A 23,841-nucleotide genomic window follows, 5' to 3' on the forward strand; every position below is an offset into this window, starting at 1 on the left:
CCATAGAGAGGCATGCTCTCTCCCTAGTTACCCTTTTTCTCTTGGTAGATACAGAAGCAGTGGATGTTATCGAGTTAAGGAGACAAATGGAATGAAAGCAGGCCCACAGATCCACCATGCCCCTAATTTACCAACTCTGAAGTTAGCCTTTCAAGAAATAGGCACACGGGTACTTTGAAACCTGCAGATAGGATTAGTAGATGTAGGTGTGATACCTGACTTGAGTCTTCGTCAGACTTTAGGAGGCAGATGACTTTTAACCTGTGTCAAATTTTTGACACTTTCCTACCACTTTTTGATACTTGTAAGGGCTTGAAACCTGCTATAAGTGAACAAGTGTACTAAGATATTGCAGAAATCTTGCCAGATGCAATTTCAGCTCCAGTAGCCTAGTGCTGAGCAACATGACTTCTGGGATCCTTTATACATTCCTCCCTCATATCAGCTTAACTGGGAATACTTCTTATCAAGGCACTGTAAAGCATTTGCAAAGGGCATTGCTTCAAGTTTTCTTTGATGCAAGGTCACAGACCCGACATATTAACTCCATTCACTATTCTCTGAAATTGCCAAGTATTTCAAGGATTTTTTATTTATACTTCAGATTTATAGAATTTTCATAGCTTTCTTTTGCATAAGTCGTTTTAGATTTAGCAGTATACACTTTCATGTAAAACTGATCATGACTTCCAAGGAAGTTGGTAAATTAGGGGCATAGGGCTTCCTAATCAGGCAGTTTCCCTCTATGCATAATTATGCATCTTGCTCTTGACAAGCAATTTTCAGTTGTGCCAGATAATTGAAGGTGTAATGACCTATAATTATCGCCAGATGACAATGACATTGTCTTAGACTTTCAGCACCATTTGTGTATCAGTTAATGCATATGACGTTCCAAGGTCATTCCAAACTTAATATGACATCAAGCCATTTAAGACGAAATTATAGCACTTGACAAAAAGCTTGTAGATTTAAGAAAACATCTTAAAAGAAGAGGGGAAGTCATTACCTAGGTTTAAAAGGAAATTCTATAATTCTGTGATCACTTTATGTAGCTGAAGCCCTAATATCAATAGTGGAGAAATTACATTTTGGGATGAAGTGGTTGTCAAAATTGGAAGAACGAGATATCTAGGACTGGGTGAGGCTACAGGACCAGAAGGAGGTCCGATCTGGGAGAGATTTGATAATTCAAGGTTGAAAAATTTACATTCTGGGATAATTTGAGAAGAATATTAATCAACAATCACAGTGATGGAAAGTGAATGGGATAGGTGTGAACAGAAGTTTATGAAACAAAATATGGAATGAGATTGGCCAAGCTGTGGAATAGTTAAGTCATAGACGAGTGTTTCAACAGCAGATGAACTGATGCTGGGACAATCAGAATGAATGATGGTCTCTGAAACATGCAGTTTCAGAGAGATAAGACAGAGTGGAAGCTGTTGCCCTTACTGGCATAGCTAGAACTCAAATAAGATTGTTTACTTATGATGAGGAGGAGATTCTCCCTCAATTATGAGTCTTTGGAATTACTGAAACCGGAGGGTGTGGATACCACAGCATTAAGTATATTTAAAACTGTGATGAGCAGATTTTTTGACTAGAGGGAGATAAAATGTATAGACATCAAAATAGAAAAAAGATCAGCAATGTGCCAATTATAATCTTAGTACACAGAAGAGGAGATGCAAGAGGCCAGGTGTTTATTTCTGCTCCTCTTTCCTATGTTCATCCAAATTAACACCCAAATTTCATATGTTGAACAATTACAAATTGGGAGATCCCTCCCCTGCCTTTCCCTCCAGCCCTATTCTCTCTTTTTACTCCTTAAAAGCACTGGGCAGCAGTTCAGTTGTAATCAGAACATTGCAACCTTATTGAATCTATCATGTTTTGATGCCACTGAGTAAGTTCTTTGGTTCTGTTTTCACTTTACAGTACAGAGTAAATGTCATAGAAAATTATTTAGTAAAGCATCACGGCCCTTTTTTTACACCAAACTCTATTATAGGTAATTTATCTAAGTTACCAGATGGCTCTATCTCAGTCTTAAATATTTGGGAGACACTGCTGTTGAGCTTTCAGTAACTATGTGTGTTGATTTTTAATTTGCTATTATTAGTAGCATCGGTCAAAAAGGTTATATATGATAATGATTACATTTATCTAGTTAATTAAACAGTCACTGATGCATAGGGTCTTTATTCATCGGTTTAAATATCAACAATGACAAATTATAACTAAAATGTATACATATTTAAGTAACATATTACTTAAATATGTAGAACAAGACATAATTGCAGCAACTAAAACTGGCATAATCAGCTGTCTTGCATTGTAGGTCTGGGCAAATTAAACTGCAACAAAAATTACATCCTTTTTTTGGAAAAAATGGTTGAAAGGAATGCTTCTTTGTGAAAAGAAATAATAATATTTCAGCATGCTAATAATATCAACATTTCAATGCAAATGTGTCACACTCCTTTCCTATGTACAAAACATACAGGATGCAATTGTTTATTTATTACAAAGCAAACAATCTATGAATAACTTCAAAACATCAGATGTGCCTGTACCTACATATAAACAATGAAAATTTTTTATTGTTAGACAGTTATGAATTTAATTCCACACCCAATTCTCTTCCAATTGACCATGCATATCAAAGACTGTAGGCCTGAAGGAATGAATGTACATAGAAATTATATTGCAAGAAAAGAATGACTTAAAATGACAATTGAAGACTGGAAACTGTTGCCCACATCAAGTGAAAAAATTTTAATTATAAACATTTAAAAAAAATAAATAGTCAGTGGGAAAATGGATCTACTGACTGTTAGAGATCATCATCCATCCTCAGCATACAGCCAAATTAGAAATCTCAACTGTGTCTAATCTGCGCAATTATTTAAACATCACAATGATATCAATGTTCAGTGTACCCAAGGTGAAAATTGAACTTGTGCCCATGTTCACACATCAGGTGCCAACGTGCAAATCTACATCCATGATTATGAGTCTTCAACCACACTATCAGAGTGCTGGTAGTGTTTTATGATTTTTAATTCTGGAGAATCTGATATTGTAAGCATATCGAGGCACTTTAAATGGGAAAATAATTCTTTCACTTCCATTATTAATTATCAATTTCACTGTCAGAATTATAATGTTTCCAACATTCTGTAATGTTGTTTAATTCTTTATCATGAAATATCCTGGAAGTAATGAATCTGATGAACCTACCCATACAACAGGCAAGTTAGGTCATTTGTCAACAAGGTCACCAGAGGGAGGATTTCAACAAACAAATTATTCCTGTTACAAAAATATGAAAATACTCCGCACCTAATGAGCACATGATCATGTAGCACCATAGAAATAATTCACTATCCTCTTGTGAGTAAAAGTTGTGCAATTGCTTCTAGGGGAGATCAAAATGATAAAAAAAGATTATATTTTATAGAAACATACCTACGAACCTCAACAAAAGTACTTAATTTGATAATATTTAGTTTTCCCACTGACTAAGGTGGTAGCATTTATAGTATAAATACATTGACATCGATAATACAACAGAATAAAAATATAATATTGTAAATTGCATTTCATTAATCTTGGTACAGAAACAAATTTTGAAATAAACACAGTCATACTCTTTTCCATGATGATTCTATTTGCAGCATACATGGTGGCAGATTATGCTCTGAAAAATTGTGTCCATAATCCTAAATTCATTAATTCAAGTGCATTTAATGTGGACTAGCCTTTGTAAATGACTTAGTCTTGATTGGTTTGGTACATAATAATTTGCATTAAAATGTTACCCAAAACCACAGCTTTGCTATTAGAATTCAATAGTGAATCTTTCTTTAGCCACATCTTCATCACTAAGACTTGTAATGATATCTATGCCCAGATGACATCGTGAGTGGCAATGTAACTGAAGAAAGTGACGAAACTTCCCAGAAAAGACTCCGAGAAAGGAAGAGTCTATACAAGATGACCATGGAGACTGACTGACAGAGAATGACAGCAATGACAATAATCTGGGAAGAAAGAACAATTATTTTTCTTAAGACTGGTCCTGTGGAAACAGATTTTAAGATATATCTTTGCTAAATCAACATTAACACATTTTAGGAAATCATAAAATTGCTGTTGCTGCAAAACTTAAATAATAAACAGAAAATGCTGGAAACACCCAGAAGTTCAGGCAGCAACTATGGAAAAAGAAACATTTTAGTTTATAAGTGCTTTCTCAATTAGAACTTAGTGTTCTAGAATACATTTTTTAAACTTTTAAAATGCATAGAAATATTTGTGCAGACTTAGTAATTACTAATTTGCCAGTTCTCTTGAAGTTTGGTCACAGATCTGAGATAATTTTAGCACCTCCAGTTAACTTCCAGTTAAACCATCCTGCTTACACTGCCCTTTGACACAATACTTCAGTGCAGTCAAACTGTACTGCAAAGAAACAGGCCTTTTGGGCCACTACATCCATGCTGACCTTTGTGCCCATCTATAATATTCCCATTTACTGGCATCAGGATTGTATCCATAAACACTGTAAGACCATAAGACCATCAGGTACAGTAGCAGATTTGGCCATTTGGCCCATCAAGACTGCTCTATCATTTCATCATGGCTGACCCATTTTCCCTCCAATCTCCTGCCTTTTCCCCATATTCCTTCATGCCCTGACTAATCAAGAATCTATCAGCCTCTGCCCTAAATATACCTAATGACTTGGCCTCCACAGCTGCTTGTGGCACAAATTCCATAGATTCACCACTCTCTGACTCAAGAAATTTCTCATCTCAATTCTAAATGGAAATCCCTCTATCCTGAGGCTGAGGCCTAGAAACACCATGGTATTGAGGTCTTTTTCAACATTTTATAGATTTCAATGAGATCCCCTTCATTCTTCTGAATTCCAGTGAGTACAGGCCCAGAGCCATCAAACACTCCTCATATGATAAGCCTTTCAATCCTGGGATCATTTTCCTGAACCTTCTTTGACCCCTCTTCAATGTGAGCACATGCTTTCTTAGGTAAGGGACCCAAATCCTCTCACAATAATCCAAGTGAGGCTGCACCACAGCTTTATAGCCTCAACATTACATCCTTGCTTTTATACTCTAGTTCTCTCAAAATGAATGCAAACATTGCATTTGCCTTCCTCACCACTAACACAACCTGCAAATTAAACTTTAGGGAATTCTGCACAAGGACTCCCACATCCCTTTGCAAGTCAGTGATTTTTGAATTTCCTCTCCATTTAGGAAATAGGCTACGCTTTTATTTCTTCTATCTAAGTGCATGACCATACACTTCCCAACACTGTATTCTATCTGGCACTTCTTTGCCCATTCTTCTCACCTAAGTCTTTCCGTAGCTTCTCTGCTTCCTCAACACTACCTGCTCCTCCACATATCTTTCTATCGAACATAAAATTGGCCACTGTGCCATCAATTCCATCATCCAAATCACTGACATATAATGTAAAAAGCTGTCCTAACACACACCCCAAGTGGAACACCATTAGTCATCGGCAGCCAACCAAAAGGGCTCCCTTTATTCCCACTCTTTGACTCCTGCCAATCAGCAACTGCTTTATCTATGCTAATATCTTTCCGACACCTTGGGCTTTTAACTTGTTAAGCAACCTCTTGTGTAGCACCTTGTCAAAGGCCTTCTGGAAATCAAAGTACACAACATCTACCGATTCTCCTTTGTCTATCCTGCTTGTTATGTCTTTAAAGAACTCCAATAGATTTGTCAGGCAAGATTTTCCCTTAAGGAAACTATGCTGACTTCAGTCCATTTAATCATGTGCCTCCAAGTACCCGAAACTTCATCCTTAACAATTGACTCCAACATCTTCCCAAACACTGAGGTCAGATTAACCGAGCTACAATTTCCTTTCTTCTGCCTCTCTCCCTTCTTGACGAGCGAGTGACTTTTGCAGTGTTCCAGTCCTCCTTGAAAGGTTGTTAGTAATGCCTCCATAATCTCTTCAGCCATTTATTTCAGAACCCTGAGATGTAGATCATCTATTTCTGATTTAAATATCTGTCCAAATGCATCTTAAATGTAGCAAGCATATCTGTATGTTGAATATATAATTACACCATTGCATTTTATTGATCGATTCTAATTCCTGAGCAATATGATTGGAACTTCCTATAGATCAAGATTATGCAGCAGTGCACCAGTTGGTGAACAGATATTAAAAATTCAACAGGAAATTGTGCATCCTCCTCAATATTTGTCACGATGTGAGTAGATGCATAATTGTATAGCTACTCTCTGAAGTTCCAAAAGTAGGCCTTTGTTCATGGCCTGTGGTGCATCATTTTTGGTGCTCAAATTGCTCTTTCACACAACCACTGTTAATTCAAATGTTGTCGAGCAGCACTGTAACTCTTCTTCAGAACCAGGGGAAATGTGGAGGTGTCAGTTTTCAAATCACAGCTGGTGGGAGGAGTGCAGTTTAAGAAATAAAGATTATGAAGATTGGTTAAGAGAGGACAGGTAATAAGGAGCATGAATACTGATTATTAGCACGGTTGCTTAAAGAAGCTGGGTGATAAATGTACACAAGCATGATAATGGTAAACTATGGGAAAGAAATTCACCTGAAAGTGGGAAGTTCAACATTCATTCCAACAGGTTGCAAAGTGCCTAGATTCATGATGTTCTTCCAGTTGACTTTGGGTCTCACTATGGCAGTGGAAGAAGCTGCAGAAAGACAGGCTGGAATATGTGTGGCATCGAGAACTAAAGAGGTATGTAATATAGGAAGCTCAGAATTACCCCTGTGGATCAAATGCAAGTGCGTTATTTGATTTCTCCAGTCCAGAGAAGGCCATTTTGTGTGAACACTAACTACAGCGGACTAAATTTGAAGTTGCAAATTTATTCAATAAATAACAGAGAATTTGTAATTAAAACTCATGGAAGATTTTCTCTGGAAAAAGTTACGTTCTCTCAGGAATGCAGATTTGAAGTACATACCTTCTTTCTTTGGTACTCGGCAAACACCGCCGATACAGCTACGAAGACTGGATGGCAGAGCAACCAAAGAATGCAGCCCTAATGTATTAAAAAGAAAGAGATCCTTGTGCTGATTGTCAATCCATGAAAAACCCTTTAACAATATGCTTTTAAAAAGGATCAAGAAATTATTAGATATTTCTTCATTTCCACTTTATTTCCATTTTACAAGAAAAAATTACCAGTTCTGATTTCAACCAACCCGAGTTGTAATATTAATTACTGAAAAACCACATTGATTCATTTTTGTAGGTATCTGGATTTTTAACAAATAACTTGGGGTAGGTGGGGACTGGGCTAGATTTGTTTTATAATTTCCCTGTTTACTCCATCAGAATATTTTTATCATGTTTCCAATTAAACTACCTAAATAATTGATGGCAACACACACAAAATGCTGGAGGAACTCAGCAAGTCAGGCAGCATCTATGGAAATGAATAGACAGTTGACATTTTGGGCTGAGACCCTTCATCAAGAATAAATGATTTTAGGTTCGACCTCCTTAAATAAACCGGTAGCACTTGGGGGTGTTGGTTACTGATTTTGATTCAATCTTTGTAGCATCAAGTTGCTGTTTAATGCTATACTAAAGAGATTCTCTGATTTGGGCTGCATCACGTTTGCTGCCTTCTGCTCTCCTTAGTTTGTTTATTCAGTTGTGGGATGCAGGAAATGCCTACCTCAAATGACCTGGAAAAAAAGAAATAGAGTCTGGAGTAGACCAGTCACCTCTTCAGCCTGCTCCACCATTCAATGGGATCACTTTACTTCAGTGTACAATTCTGCATCTTCTCAAACACTTAATACTTGAGTGTTTATCAGTCTCTGGGAAGTGGTGGTCAGCTATTTTACCACCACATCTCCCTATTAATTTTGCAACAGGGTGCATGGCAGACAGGCATAGTTATATAAACTGTAGATATACTAGAGCAGGGGTCCCCAACCTTTTTTGCACCACGGACCGGTTTAATATTGACAATATCCTTGCGGACCAGCCGATCTGGGTGGTGTTCAAGTAGGGTTAAACTCACCTCAACGTGTCTTTTACAGTTAGGGTTGCCAACTTTCTCACTCCCAAATAAGGGACAAAAGTAGCAATCAAATCCCGGGACACTTTACCCCAGGAAAGACTACCATGACCATGAAGCCTTGCGCGGGCACCTGTGTGCGCATGCGTGATGTGCGCATGCGTGTACGTGCTGATTCTTTCCCCCCACAAATCGGTTTTGCCTTCATCTTCCCAACTGTACTGTACATACATTATTACTACTTTATATAGGTTGTGTATTTATCATATCATTTCTGCTTTTACTATATGTTAGTGTTATTTTCGGTTTTATGTGTTATTCGGTATGATTTGGTAGGTTTTTTTCTGGGTCTGGGAACGCTCAAAAATTTTTCCCATATAAATTAATGGTAATTGCTTCTTCGCTTCACGCCATTTCAGCACGAAAGGTTTCATAGGAGTGCTCTACCTTAGCAGGGGAGATACAGGACAAACCAATTTAGTCCAATATACGGGATGTCCCGGCAAATACGGGACAGTGGGCAACCCTATATTCAAGTTCAACAGTGCGTGACAGGGAATGAGGAAGGGGAAGCTGACTCATATCGTTTCCTCACGGCCCGGTAGCACATGCTTTGCGGCCCGGTACCAGTCCGCGGCCCGGTGGTTGGGGACCACTGTACTAGAGCTGTTGGGGAAAGTTTAAACTAATTTGGCAGGGGGATGTGAACCAGATTGATGGGGCTGAGGTATACAAGTAGATTCAGTGTGTAATGAGACTGTGAGGAAGGACAGTCAGATGATAGGGCAAAATTGCAGTCAGTGGGATAAGTTAAAATGTAACTGGGGCCAAAATCCAGAAAGGTAATGAAAACAGATCTGATGATGCTATTTCTGAATCCACGCAGTATATAAATATAGATAATCTTGAGGTGCAATTAGAGATTGGCAGTTATGATGTAGTGGGGATTTCTGAATCGTGGCTGAAAGAAGATCATAGTTGGGAGCTTAACATCCAATGATACACATTGTATCAAAAGGACAGGCAGGTAGGCAGAGGGGTAGGGTGGCTCGGTTGGTAAAAAATGAAATCAAATCCTTTAAAAGAGGTGACATAGGATTAGAAGATGTAAAATCGCTAAGGAACTGCAGGAGTAAAAAGACCCTGATGGTAGTTATATATAGTCCTCCAAATATTAACCAGGATATAGAAACATAGAATATGGGCCAGGCATGTAAAAAGGCCAATCAGGGAGGATTTCAATATGCAGGTAAATTGGGATCCAGCACCAAATGGATTTTTCCAAGGCAGAGAATTTATAGAAGGTCTACGAGATGGCTTTTTAGAGCAGCTTGTGGTTGAGTCCAGGAGGGGAGTGACAATTCTAGACTGGGTGTTATGTAATAAATCAATTAGGGAGCTTAAGGTAAAGGAACCTTTAAGGAGACAGTGATCATATGATAATTTACCTGGCAGTTTGGGAGAGAGATAAAAAAGGACATATCAGTGTTACAGTGGAGTAAAGGGAATTACAAAGGGATGAAAGTGGAGCTGGCCAAAGTTGATTGGAAGGGGACACAAGCAGGGATCACAGCAGAACAGCTGGAGTTTCTGGAAACAATTTAGGAGGCTCAGGAAAGATACATGGCAAAGATGAATAAGTATTCTAAAGGGAGGATGAGACAACTGTGGCAAGAAGGGAAGTCTAAGACAACATAAAAGCGAAAGAGAGGACATTTAATATTGTAAAAATTGTTGGGAAGGTACAGTATTGCAAAGTTTTGAAAAACCAACAGAAGGCAAATAAAAGAATCATAAAAAGAGAGAAGATGAAATATGAAAGCAAGCTAGCCAATAATAAGAGGATGCACAATGTTTTTTTTCAGATATCTAAAGAGTAAAAGGTAGATGAGAATGGATATTGTCCACTGGAATAATTACACTAGAGAGGTAGTAATGGGAGACAAAGGAAAGGAGGATGAATAAGTATTTTCCATCAGCCTTCACCATGGCAGATATTAGCAGAATGTCAGAAATGCAAGAATGTCAGGAGGCAGAGGTGAGTGCAGTAGCTATTATTAAGGAGAAAGGGCTTAGGAAGCTGAAAGGTCTGCAGATAGATAAGTAACCTAGAACAGATGGACTACAACCCAGAGTTCTGAAAGAGGCAGCTACAGAGATTATGGAGGCATTAGTAAATATCTTTCAAGAATCACCAGATTTTGGAATGGTTCTTAGAGAACTGGGAAATTACAAATGTCATCCACTGTTTAAGAAGGGAGTGAGGCAGAAGATAGGAAATTATAGGCCAGTTAGCCTGACTACGGTGGTTGGAAAGACAAGCAGGATAGACAAAGGACAGTCAGTGGATATTCAAGCAACACACAAAAAATGCTGGTGAACGCAGCAGGCCAGGCAGCATCTCTAGGAAGAGGTACAGTCGACATTTCGGGCCGAGAGTCCTGACAAAGGGTCTCAGCCCGACTGTACCTCTTCCTAAAGATGCTGCCTAGTCTGCTGCGTTCATCAGCAACTTTTATGTGTGTTGCTTGAAATTCCAGCATCTGCAGATTTCCTCGTGTCAGTGGATGTTGTTTATTTGGATTTTCAGAAGGCCTTTGACAAGATGCTGTACATGAGGCTGCTTAACAAGAGTTCATGGTACTACAGGAAGTATAATAGTATTCATTTTGAAGATTGGCTGATTGTCAGGAGGCACAGAGTTGGAATAAAAGGGGGCTTTTCTGGTTGGCTGCTGCTAACTAGTGGTGTTCCACAGGGTTGGTATTGGGACTGCCACTTTTCGTGTTATATGTCAGTGATTTGGATGAAGGAATTGATGGCTTTATGGGCAAGTTTGCGGATGATAATAGAGTGGCAGGTCGCATTGAGGAAACAGGGTGTCTGCAGAGGGACTTGGATAGATTGACAGAATTGGCGAAGAATGACATAAAATGTACCTTTGAAACTTTTGAAGTGGAAGTTGGAATTTATTTATTGAGATACAGCAAGGAATAGGCCCTTTGAGCCACGCCGTCCAGCGATTCTCCAATTTAATCTTAGCCTAATCATGGGGCAATTTACAATGACCAATTAATCTACCGCCCAGTATGTCTTTGCACTGTGAGAGGAAACCAGAGTACTCAGAAGAAATCCATAGTCACAGACAGAACGTACATACTCCTTACAGACAGACCTCGGTCTCCTGTACTGTAAAGCCTTGTGGTGGCCGCTATGCTAAACCATGCTGCCCCATATACAGAGTAGGGAAGTGCACGGTCATGCTCTTTGGTAGAAGGAATAAAAGCATGGACTATTTTGTAAATGGGGAGTAATTTCAAAAATCAGAGGTGCAGAAGGAGTCCTTGGCAAGATTCCCTAAATATTAACTTGCAAGCTGAGTCAAAGGAAAGGAAATGCAATATTGGCATTAATTTTGAGAGAGAAATAGAGATGACAAAAGCGAGGATGTCACAATGAAGTGTTAAAAGATATTTGTCAGACTGTTCTTGGAATATTGTGAGCAGTTTTGGGCCTCTTATCTCAGAAAAGATGTGCTGACATTGGAGAGGGTCCAGAGGAGGTTCATGAGAATGATCCCAGGAATGAAAGGGTTAGCATATGAGGAGTATCTGATAGCTTTGGGGCTGTACTTGCTGGAGTTTAGAATAATGATAGATCTCATTAGAAACTATCATAGATAAATTGGCTGTGGATAGTATGCTTCCTATAGTGTCGGACACTAGAACCATAGGGCACAGTCTTAGAATAGTGGGGCATCCATTTAGAATAGAGATGAGGAAAAAATACTTAGCCAGAGGGTAGTGAATCTGTGGATTTCATTGCCTCAGATGGCTGTACAGGCCAAGTCATATTTAAGGTGAAGATTGATAGGTTCCTGGTTAATCAGGCTGTCAAAGATACAAGAGGAGACAGGAGAATGGATTTGAGAGAGATAATAAATCAGCCATGATGGAATGGCAAAGCAGACTCAATGGGTATATACACATACATACATACATACACATATATGTGTGCATGTGTGTGTATATTTTATATAGACACACACATATTTTTATATTTTATATATATATATATACACACACACACACACACACACACACACTTGTCATGATTTTGCCCTGTTGTGTTGTCCTACTGGGAGATCAGTATATCAGTATCTAAATCCAGATATAATTATGAAAAGAAGAATTAATTGTTGGCGGTCAACAAGACAATGTCATCTTAAAAGTTAAGTCAGAAATACAACATTGCTTTAAAGTATTAATAAAGTATGCTCTTTATGAATGAGTTACCCAAAATCAATCACATCTTTTTATCATGATTAGACTGTAACTGTAGTTACCCAGCAACAAGACTCAACTGGAATGACAATGGAGGAAAATATTTTACAGAATTTTTAAGGAAGAAGCAGAGATTTTGACCCAACTCTCTTGTTCTCATCATGTACAACTGCATACTTCACAAAATTATTTGAATCTTTGGTCTCCTCTAAGCAAATCAAATCAAACATTTTGCACTTCACGTTTAGAGAAGCATTACTGAGGCAAGTTGGGGCAAGAGAATTTGTTTAACTTTGGCAAACCTTGATCTCAATTAAATGTTAAACTTGCTCTAAAAGTATGAAAATTTATGGAACACATTTTAATGCTGGATGTAAAATTATAAGAGTTATATTGCTACTTGATCTATTCAGTCAGTTCTGAAAACAAAGTACAGATGGCTATATCATCAATAAAGTGCTTCCTGCATCTTTTTTAGCACATTACTAGCCAAATATTCCCTGTACTTATTTTATAAATGCATACATACTTGCTGAAAAAGATTATACTTGGCTTAGCTCTGATTAATATAAGAATATAGTGAGGGAAGTACTGGAGTTCAGTGAGCTACCATTGATGTGCAGGGACAAATGGTCTTTATTCAAAAATCTTCACAAGTTCAAAAGCATCGTCAGTTTCCTTGCATGATACCTTTCTTTAGGCATCAACCCATTAACATTTTGACAGAATTAAGCATCTGAGTGCATTTTAATTTGATAGGAAGTAACTAGAAAAATACAAATAATTTCAGATTATACGAATTTAGGTAGTATTGTTGATAGTGAAGAATATTATCATAGAATGTAGAACTTTCATCACCTAGGAAAGTGGTTTGAGGAGTGGCAAATAGACTTCAACACAGAAAGGTGAGAGATGATGCATTCTGGAAAGTGAAACCAGTGTAGAATTTATATTATGAATGATGGGCACTAGGGAGTGCAATCGAACAGAGAGACTGAGCACAAGTGCATAGTTCATTAAAAGGGGTGAATTTAGCATGCTGGCCTCCATCAAGGCATTAAATATAGGAGATGGGACATTATGTTGCAGTTATATAAGTTGGGACATCATGTAGCAGTTATATAAATGTGATGCCACACTTGGAGTACAGTACTTATACTGTTTTGATCACAGTTGTAGGACAGATGTGGTTAAACTGAAAAGAGTGCATAAAAGATTTACAAGAATGTTGCCAGGATTAGAGGGCCTGAGTTATTGGAGAGGTCGCCAGGCTATGTCTTTATTTCCTGAAATACAGGAAAATGAGGGGCAACCTTATAGGAATGTTTAACATGATAAGAGGCAGAGATAAGGTGGATGGTAACAATTCCCCAGGGTAGGGAAGACCAAAACTTAGGCAGCATAGATTTAAAGTGGGATGGTACAGATTCAAAGGGACCTGAGGGTCAACTTCAATACAGAGGGTTGTGAGTGTATGGAATGAGCTGTCAGATGAAATGGTTGAGGCTGGCACAATAGTATCATTTAAGAAGCACTTGTATAGGTATATAGCAGGCATGGCTTCGAGGGATATGGAGCAATACAGGAAATTGGGACTAACTAGGTGTGCACCATGGTGCCATTAGGTGAAAGGGTCTGTATCTGTGCTGTATTGTTCTATGAATCTGTGAAAATCTTACATATTGATTTCTGAATCTAACTTTCAGATGCTCATACCTTCACATGAGGTTTCTGATGGTAGACACTGACAATCAGTAAATAAAGCCAAATGGTTACCCTTTCTTGATTTTGCATTTATAATGATTTGTCCATGTACCTGATGAAGGGTCTTGGCCCGAAAAGTCAACTATTTATTCATTTCCATAGAAACTGCCTGACTTGCTGAGTTCCTCCAGCATTTTGTGTGCTTTGCCTTGGATTTCCAGCATTTACAAATTTTCTCATGTTTGTGTCCATGTACCTGCACCTTTCCTAAACTGCTTGATACTAGCTAGAAACTATTTTTCTAAGGGACACAGCCTCATGCACAACTCATTTTTACTATTTATCAGTGGGAAAAATACCATTTCAAACATCCGTGGGATATTTTAAAAACTTGTTGATGCAAGTAGGTCACTGCAGACCATTTCCAGTGGCGCCCGATATAGTGATAGTGAGCCACTTTCTTCAAATGCTGCCATGATGTTTAAAGACACAATATTAATAATTTAAGCAAAAGGTAATTGCACTGCATTCATATAAAATATTTGTTAACAAATTCCTCACATATGCATGATTTTTTTTGGGATTGAAAAGGCCAGCTGCTGATAAAAAAGAATCATACTTACTTTAGCAAATGTGATGTAGAAATCTCTCTTAAGTACACTTCTTTCCAAAGTAATGATCTGGTAAAGACTAGAGGTTAAGAGCAAGGCTAGACACACCCGTAAAACAATCAGCAGGAGACCTGCCATGCCATTGTATGCATGGTAGCTATGGTGATCAATATCTTCAAATTGTTCCCAAAGTAATAAAATACCCTGTTAAAAAAAGTGACAAGGGAGAATAGTTAGTGCAAACTTTAATACATATATTAAAAAAATAATATTAAAGGGGATTTTTTTATGTGGTTACAGAAATGAGTTCAGTTATAAATAACAAAACACATCTCTTTGAAAAGGAGAATAACACCACACTGGTGCAAATTTCCACAGCGTCCAGTGACCCTGTGTTCTCTGCCTCAAAGGAGAATTTCCTTCAAGGGGGTGAACCCTTACAGGCCATCAGGCCTTGACGATGTACCTAACCAGGTACTGAAAACCTGTGCTGATCAGCTTGCTGGGATGTTTAAGGAAAGTTCAAATTCTCACAGCAATGGTCTGGGGTTCCCACCTGCTTCAAAAGGGCAGCAATTGAATTGAATTGAATTGACTTTATTTCTTACATCCTTCACATACAGGAGTAAAAATTTTTATGTTATATCTCCATCTAAATGTGCAGTGTGCAATCATAGTACTTTATAATAATTTATAATAAATAGAACAGTCAATGTAATATAGAGTACACTCAAATCAGCGTTGAGTTCATCAGTCTGATGGCCTGGTGGAAGAAGCTGTTCTGGAGCCTGTTGGTCCTGGCTTTTATGCTGTGGTACCGATTCCCGGATGGTAGCAGTTGGAATAGATTGTGGTTGGGATGGTTTGGGTCCCCAATTATCATACGGGCCCTTTTCACACCTGTCCTCATAAATGTCCTGAATCACAGCACCTTAAATGAAAGGCATTGAGCCTTTTCTTCTGCTTAGCATATATTGTCCAGGCACAATCAAACCCCTGTCCATGAAGACCACGGGCAGCAGTGGAGGCCAAGTCATTGGGTGTATTTAAGGCAGAGATTGATAGGTATCTGAGTAGCCAGGGCATCAAAGGTTATGGTGAGAAGGCGGGGGAGTGGGACTAAATGGGAGAATGGATCAGCTCATGATAAAATGGCGGAGCAGACTCGACAGGCCGAATGGCCGACTTCTGCTCCTTTGTCTTATGGTCCAAGGCCAACACACCATATGCCTTCTTAACAATCCTATCAACTTGCACGAAAACATGAACTGAATTGAATTGAATTAAACTGACTTTATTTCTTACATCCTTCACATACATGAGGAGTACAAGTCTTTATGTTTGCATATCTGAATGTGCAATGTGCAAATTATAGTAATTTGTAATAAATAGTATGTAGAACAGAACAGTCAAAATAGCTTAGGAATACAATTGTGTCAGCATAAATTAATCAGTCTGATGGTCTGGTGAAAGAAACTGTCCGTGAGCCTTTTGGTCCTGGTTTTAATGCTGCGGTACTGTTTCCCAGATGGTAGCAGCTGGAACAGTTTGTGGTTGGGGTGACTCGGGGCCCCAGTTATCCTTCAGGCCCTTTTTATGCACCTGTCACTGTAAATGTGCTGAATAGTGGGACATTCACATCCACAGATGTGCTGGGCTGTCCGCACCACTCTCTGCAAAGTCCTGCGATTAAGGGAGGTACAGTTCCCATACCAGGCAGTGATGCAACCAGTCAGGATGCTCTCAATTGTGCCCCAGTAGAAAGTTCTTAGAATTTGGGGGCCCATACCAAACTTCCTCAACCATCTGAGGTGAAAGAGGCGCTGTTGTGCCTTTTTCACCACACAGCTGGAGCATACAGACCATGTGAGGTCCTTGGTGATGTGGATGCTGAGGAACCTAAAGCTGTTCAACCTCTCAACCCCAGATCCACTGATGTCAATAGGGATTAGCCCATTTCCATTCCTCCTGTAATCCACAACCAGCTCCTTTGTTTTTGCAACATTGAGGGAGAGGTTGTTTTCTTGACACCACTGTGTCAGAGAGATGACTTCTTCCCTGTAGGCTACCTAGTCATTGTTTGAGACAAGGCCAATCAATGCAGTGTCGTCAGCATATTTAATTAGCAGATTGGAGCTGCAGGTTGCGATACAGTCATGGGTGTACAGGGAGCAAAGGAGGGGACTCAGTACACAGCCCTGAGGGGCTCCTGTATTGAGAGACAGAGGGTTGGAGGTGAGGGAGCCACTCTTACAACCTGCTGGTGATCGGACAGGAAGTCCAGGATTCAGCTGCACGAGGCCGAGCTCTCTGAGCTTCTTGCCAAGTACCCAAGAAGAGTACGCTTGGAAAAGGGCGAGTGAGGTGTCTCAATGACTATCAACTGAAAACACTCACATCCACTGTAATGAAGTGCTTCAAGAGGTTGGTTATGGCTAGAATTAACCTGTCTGAGCAAGGACCTGGAACCATTGCAGTTCACCTACTATCACAACAAGTCTATAGCTGATGAAATTTCACTGGCTCTCCACACTGCTTTGGAGCACCTAGACAACATGACAACATAAGCCAGGCTGCTGTTTACCAATTACAGTTCGGCATTCAATACCATCATCTTTCAGATATTAACTATGAAGTTTCTAAACCTAAGCCTCCATACTTCTTTCTGCAACTGGATCCTTCACTTCCTCAGTGGGAGACCACAGTCTGTACAGATCGATGATAATCAACACAGGCTCCCCGCAAAGATACGTGCTCAGCTCAGATTGCTCTGCTTTCTCTACATTCTAGACAGGCTCCCCGCAAAGATACATGCTCTGCTTTCTCTACATTTTAGACTATTTGATAAAACACACCATTTATAACTTTGCAGATGGCACCACTGTTGCTGGCAAAATCTCAGATGGCGACAGGGTAGTGTACAGGAGTGAGATAGATCGGCTAGTTGAGTTGTTCTGCAACAACAGCCTTGCATTCAATGTCAACAAGACCATGGAACTCATTGTGGATTTCAGGAAGGGGAAGATGAAAGAACACACACAAGTCCCCACCGAAAGATCAGCAGTAGAAAAGTTTAGCAGCTTCTAAGTTCCTGGGTGACAACATCTCCAAGAATCTGTCCTGCGTCCAACCCATTGATGCAATCAAAGTTCAAAGTAAACTTATTATCAAAGTACATATTGTTACCATATATGATCCAAAGGTTCTTGTAGGCATACTTAATAAATCCAATAACCATGATAGAATCAAAGAAAGACCGCATCAACAGAGTGGATAGCTAGTGTGCAAAAGACAACAAACTGTTCAAATAGAAAAAGAAAGAAAAATGAAATAATAATAAATAAGAAATAAATATTGAGAATATGAGAGTCCTTGATAGTGAATCTACAAGTTGTGGGAACAGTTCAGTGATGGGGCAAGTGAAGTTGAGTGAAGTTATCCCCTTTGGTTCAAGAGCCTGATTGTTCAGGGGTAGTAACTGTCTCTGAACCTGCTGGTGTGAGTCCTGAGGCTCCAGTACCTTCTTCCTGATAGCAGCAGCGACAGGAGAGCATGACCTGTAAGGTGAGGGTCCCTGACGATGGACGTTGCTTTCTTGCAACAAGGTTCCATGCAGACGTACTCCATGGTTGGGAGGGCTTTAGCCGTGATGGACTAGGTTGTATCCCCTACCTTTTGTAAGGTTTTCTGTTCAAGGACATTGGTGTTTCCACACCAGTCTGTGATGCAGCCAGTCAATATACTCTCTGCTACACACCTACAGAGTTTTGTCAAAGTTTTAGATGTCATGGTGAATCTTTGCAAACTCCTAAGGAAGTAGAGGCACTGTTGTGCTTTCTTCATAATTGCACTTATGTGCTGGGTCCAAGACAGGTTCTCTGAAATGACGACACCAAGGAATTTAAAGTTCAATCATGAAAAATAAATGCCAATGGCTCTACTTGATTAGGAAATTGAGATTTGGTATGCCACAAAAAAAAAACACTTGCAAATTTCTATAGATGTACAGTGAAAAACTGGCTGCATCCCAGCCTGGTATGAAGTATCCAATGCACAGGATCACAAGAGACTGCAGATTCAACCAGTTCTATCACAGACACAATCTTCATCAGTGCACAAGGAGGACCCTCACCATCCAAGACATACCGTCTTCTCATTACTACATTGAGGACGAGGCACAGGATCCTGAAGCCCCACTCAATGATTCAGGAATAGTTTCTTCCCCTCCATCATCTGAACAAGCCATGGATACTACCTAACAATTTGCACTATTAATTTATTTTGTAATTTATTGTAATTTTATATCTCTGCATTGTACTGCTGTCACAAAATGACAATTTTTGCATCATGTAGGACAGTTATAATTAACCTGATTTGAAGTATAAACTGGAGTTTAAGAGACCACTCTTAGAAAGTTGATAGATTTGTTAGAAGTGTTAGAATAATACCCTCCAGCCCAGATTGTTCAATGCAATTAAGGTGTCTTTTGCTTACATTTGCCCCATATCTCTCCAAACTTTCCAATCCATGTACCTATCCAAATGTCTTTTCAATGTCAATTGTATCCACCTCTACCATTTCTTGGTAACTCATTCTACATCACCAATCCCCTCTGTATGGGAAAACTTATCACTCATGTCTATGTTAAATTCTTTCCCTCTCACCTTAATCCTATGCCCTCTAGTTTTAGACCCCCTTACCCTTACCCTGGTAAACAACTGTGACCATCCACCATGTCCATGTCCCTCATGATTTTGCATATCTCACTTTTGCTGTAGGGAAAACAGTCACAGCCTATGCAGAACTTTTATAATTTCAGCCATCCAGTGTCAGCAAAATCTTTGTGAATCTTTTCTGCAGTCTCTCTAGATTAATTACATCCTTCCTATGGTAGGGTGACAAGAACTGCACACAATACTCCTGGCATTGTCTTAACAATGTCTTGCACAGCTGTAGCCTGCTGCACGAGTTCCCAGCTCTTGAACCTCAGTGCTGTGTTCATTGAATGCAAGATGGCAAAGGTCTTTCTTCTTCATCACTTTGTCTCCCTGTTTTTCCAATTTTAGAGAAATACGTACTTGTACCCAAGGACCTTCAGTTTAACAATAGTCACCAGGGTCCTGTCATTCATTGTGTACATCCTGCCCTGGTTTAATTTTTCAAAATGCATAACTTCACACTTCCCTGTATTGAATCCCATCTGCCACTTTTTGCCCAGATTTCTAACTACTCTAGATCCTGTTGTAATGCTCTTCACTGCCCACCATACCAGCAATTTTGGTGTGACTAGAAAACTTACAAATCATGCCACTTACATTCTCATCCAAATTGTTAATAAAAATGTCTCATTCTGTGGTAGTTGTATTTACCTATAGCATCTTCTCTGACAGCTTGTCCCATATACTCACCACTCTGTGTGAAAAAAAATCCCCTTCAGTTCCCCTTCAATTCTGCCCCCTCTCAGTTTAGCTGCTGCCAAACCAGTTAGCTGCTGGGATGTGAAGGAATGCAGCAGAATCATTGAAAAGCTGCAATATACAGATGCAGTTATCAGGCTGGATGTGCACAAGTGTTCTGTAAACAATGCTCATTTGGATTTCATGAATAGCCACGGGTAATTAAATGACTGCAAGTCCATTTTGGATCTCTATTCTGTATGATCTGGTATTGGGTTCTTCCAGGTGCTGATTCTAGCCCAGATCTTCCCCATCCTCCTGATCATTCCCTCATCCACATACCTTTGGGTTTTCTCTTCCAAATTATTAATAACCAGAAAGTAATAATAAAGCAGGAGACTAGGTGACTCGAGTACTGGAGGGTGCTCTGATATGATGCAGACTGAGAAATCCCACCAGTCATTCCCTCTTCCCCCCCATTAAGCAAAAGTTTGAGAGTACGTATAACCAGACACAAGGACAGTTTCTAATCCGCTCTTATCAGGCTCTTCAGTGGGCCTCACATAGGATGGGTAAGTTCTTGATCTCCCACTATCATGCCTTATAATCCAGCTGTCAGGCCAGCATGAACCCTAAAAGATGCTCGGCACTTGTGATTGCCTTGAAAAGGCAGAATCACGATCAGGATGTTGTCAGGATGTGTCAGGATGTACCAGGATACTGATACCAATCATGAAGTGAACACTGAGTGAAAACCCTTAATATTGGTGGCATTTTCTAGATTCTGAAGCAGAGCCAGAAGTACATCATAAAGGCAGTCAATGAGCACTCAGAGTTTGAGGAACCAGAAATGAATCTCTGCTCTGTCTCTGCCTAAAACCCATGGCTAAAGGAAATGTAGAAGAAATCATTTTTTTCCCCACTAGAACTACAGCATCCATGAACCCAGTCATGCTATGGTGAACGATATATTGTGAAATAATGCATCAATTAAAGGCAGTCATCTAGAATAGTACTCTCACAAGCTGTCCAACTGTGATAGGGGCCTTGAGCTCAAATGTCAAGGGGTTCCAGGCACAGGGGGAGGTCAGTGGTTAAGAGTGAGGAAGAGCTCAAATTGTTGGTTAACGTTAACATTTGTAGTCTCTGCTACTTTTCAGAGTTTTAGTTTCTGTTGGTATAAAGTCTTCCTCTGGTAAGCATTACTAGGCCTCCTGTTGCAGAGTCCCCAACTACCTGGGTTCCTGTTGAGCCCTGTGAATTTAGTTTAAGTGCTTCAATCACAATAAAAGTAAATAATAAAAACAGACACAGTAAGTACTTTTCAAGAGTTGAAGTGGCAGTGTTAAGGCCACAGACAAGGTGAGGAGGAGAGGGGAAGATGTGCCTGATGGTGGAATCTCATTGCAGATAGCAGAAGCTGATCAAATATGTATATTGCAAGCTTATAGGATTTATAGGTGATAGATGAGGACACAGGAAAACCCTATCCCTCTTACATCATGGGGGTGGGGGCGGGAGGAGTGGGATGAAGGCAGATCTGAGAGAAATAGAGAAGTTGCGGGTGAGAGCTGTATTGATATCAATAAAGGGAAATCATATTTTCTGAATAAGACACTTGGATGTCCTGGAATGGAAAGTCTTTTCATGAGAACAGATGAGGCTCAGATGGAGGAATTGAGAATGGAATAGCATCATTGCAAGTGGCAGGGTGGGAAAAGATGTAGTCAAAGTAACAATGGGAATGAGTGGGTTTGTAAAAGATGTTGGTGGATAATCTGTGTCCCGAGGTGGAGACCAAGAGCTGAAGGGACAGAGGTATCTGGATAGACTAAGTGAATTTAAAGACTGAGTGGCAGTTGGTGGCAAAGTTGATGAATTTGACAAGTTCCACATGGGTGCAGGAGGCAGCACCACAATGCAGTGAACAAAGTAGTGGAAAGCCAGTTGGGGAGCTGTAGCTACTCAAGAATACAAACTCTCAAGCTCTTAATACAAACTCTTAATTTTTCCATTTTTTTTAACTATTAATTTGCTTCTTTCATTGAACTCTTGGTACCATAATATATCTGGAAAATGTTTATGTCTTCTTCTACAAAGGCAGAAGCAAAGAATTTGTTTAATTACTCCTTCATTTCTTTGTTTCCTAATTATAAATTCACTACAAGAGCCTCATTCCTCTAATTTTTACTTTTTGCATGCTCATAGTAGGTTTTGCAGCCCATTTTTGTGTTCCTTGCTCAAATGAGTTATTCTTATACTCCTACTTTTGTTCTCAATCAATTGTTTGATCACTTTTTGCTGAATTCTAAACTGTTCAGGTTATTGGGCTTGTTACATTTTTCAGTTAACTTTATGTGACTTTGGGTCTAATACTTTTCCCAACTTTTGTTGTATTGGCCAGATTGCATTTCCTTTTGTGTTTTAATACCAGTATAGAATATACAACTGTTGCAGTTTCCGTATTTGTGTACTGAATGTTAGCCGTTGTCCATCTACCACTATTGCATTCAGTAAAGCTCCCCAAACTATCAAGATTGTACAAATCATGGTTAGCATACATACGGACACACCACAGAGAACAAGATCTCTGAAAGTTTACCAGAAGGACAAGGAGTAGGAGTAGGAGCAATGGAAGATGGAGAGAATGAATTTAAGGGGGCCTAAAGCACAGTCTTGAAAATCAGTTGACAAGCAAGTTTGCAAAAGGGTCCCTTGACTTTGGCAGGACTCTGCAGTTTTCTCTCTTTCTTGAATTGATTATATTTGAGGCTACTTCTTAAAATTTCATGGCGGTGGCAATATTCCAATTTATTTGGCTAACAGAACTATTGATATTTGGAAAAGTTCTAAAATTACTGATTTAATTAGCAGAGATGTAGCAACTACACTGACCTGAGTAATGACTGTTGCAATTGCAATAATATTTGATGTTGGTGTTGAGTCCCACTCCAGAAGTCTGCTCTGGGTTCTTCCCATTCTTCCCAGAGTCCTTCCCAGACATAAACTCAGAAGCATGTAGAGCATCTGATTCTGTGAGATCATATCACATACTGTTAAGGGAAAGAAAGGATCAATAGGTCTGTTATTTTGTTCAGATTCTAAAGCTGAAATAAATCATAAAAAAATTACACACCAAAATTAGAAGTCTAAAACACAAATATACAAAATCTAAAACAAGAGGGAAAAATCCATTTTATCATTTACATCATGTTGTACTACTATAAACCTGCACCACTCAGTATCACACAACTCTCCACTGAAAATTTACTTTTTGTTCGATTTACAATACTGAATTCATAGCATTGCATCATAATTATTAATACACTCAACAGAGAGAAATTTTTACAAGAAAATCTGTAGTAATTAGAATTTTCTAACAAGTGTTTAGCCGGGGATGGGTTTGGATACATTTGATATCCCAGAGGCAGCCAAGTGGATCACAATAAAGATTGCAGACAGTATTAATGGGTCAGCTAATATCCACCTGGAATCACTGTGAACTTTGTTTCTCATTGGCTATATTGGTTTCACTGGCAGAGAACCAATACCCTGTGTGTGGCCAGCTCCAGAGAAAATTAACCTATACTTCCATAGAACATAGAAGAATACAGTACAGGAACAGGCTATTCAGCCCACTACATTGTGTCAAACAAGCTAAAAAACAATCAAAAAACAGCCAAACACTAATCTCTCCTACCTACACCACATCCATATCCCTCCATCTTCCTTACATCCATGTCAGGAAGAAAACAG

At 39.3% G+C, this 23,841-nt stretch overlaps 1 protein-coding gene across 4 annotated transcripts in view; it reads right to left on the bottom strand.

The window, feature by feature from the left end:
• Nucleotides 1-2,194: 2,194 nt before the first annotated feature.
• gpr180 (G protein-coupled receptor 180) overlaps nt 2,195-23,841 on the bottom strand; it is a 108,820-nt gene continuing 87,173 nt past the window's right edge. For 2 of the 4 annotated variants that reach the window (XM_072258743.1, XM_072258741.1), the window contains 4 exons: nt 22,981-23,138; nt 14,702-14,893; nt 7,024-7,101; nt 2,195-4,049 (listed from right to left, as the gene is read on the bottom strand). In XM_072258743.1, the coding sequence (XP_072114844.1) occupies nt 3,891-4,049; nt 7,024-7,101; nt 14,702-14,893; nt 22,981-23,138 (587 nt within the window). In that variant the 3' untranslated portion in view covers nt 2,195-3,890. Of the gene's footprint in view, nt 4,050-6,644; nt 6,825-7,023; nt 7,102-14,701; nt 14,894-22,980; nt 23,139-23,841 lie in introns of all 4 variants that reach the window. The other 2 variants (XR_011886077.1, XM_072258742.1) reach the window with 2 other exon arrangements.

The sequence above is a fragment of the Mobula birostris genome, chromosome 5 (genome assembly GCF_030028105.1).
Source record: "Mobula birostris isolate sMobBir1 chromosome 5, sMobBir1.hap1, whole genome shotgun sequence".
NCBI lineage: Eukaryota > Metazoa > Chordata > Chondrichthyes > Myliobatiformes > Myliobatidae > Mobula > Mobula birostris.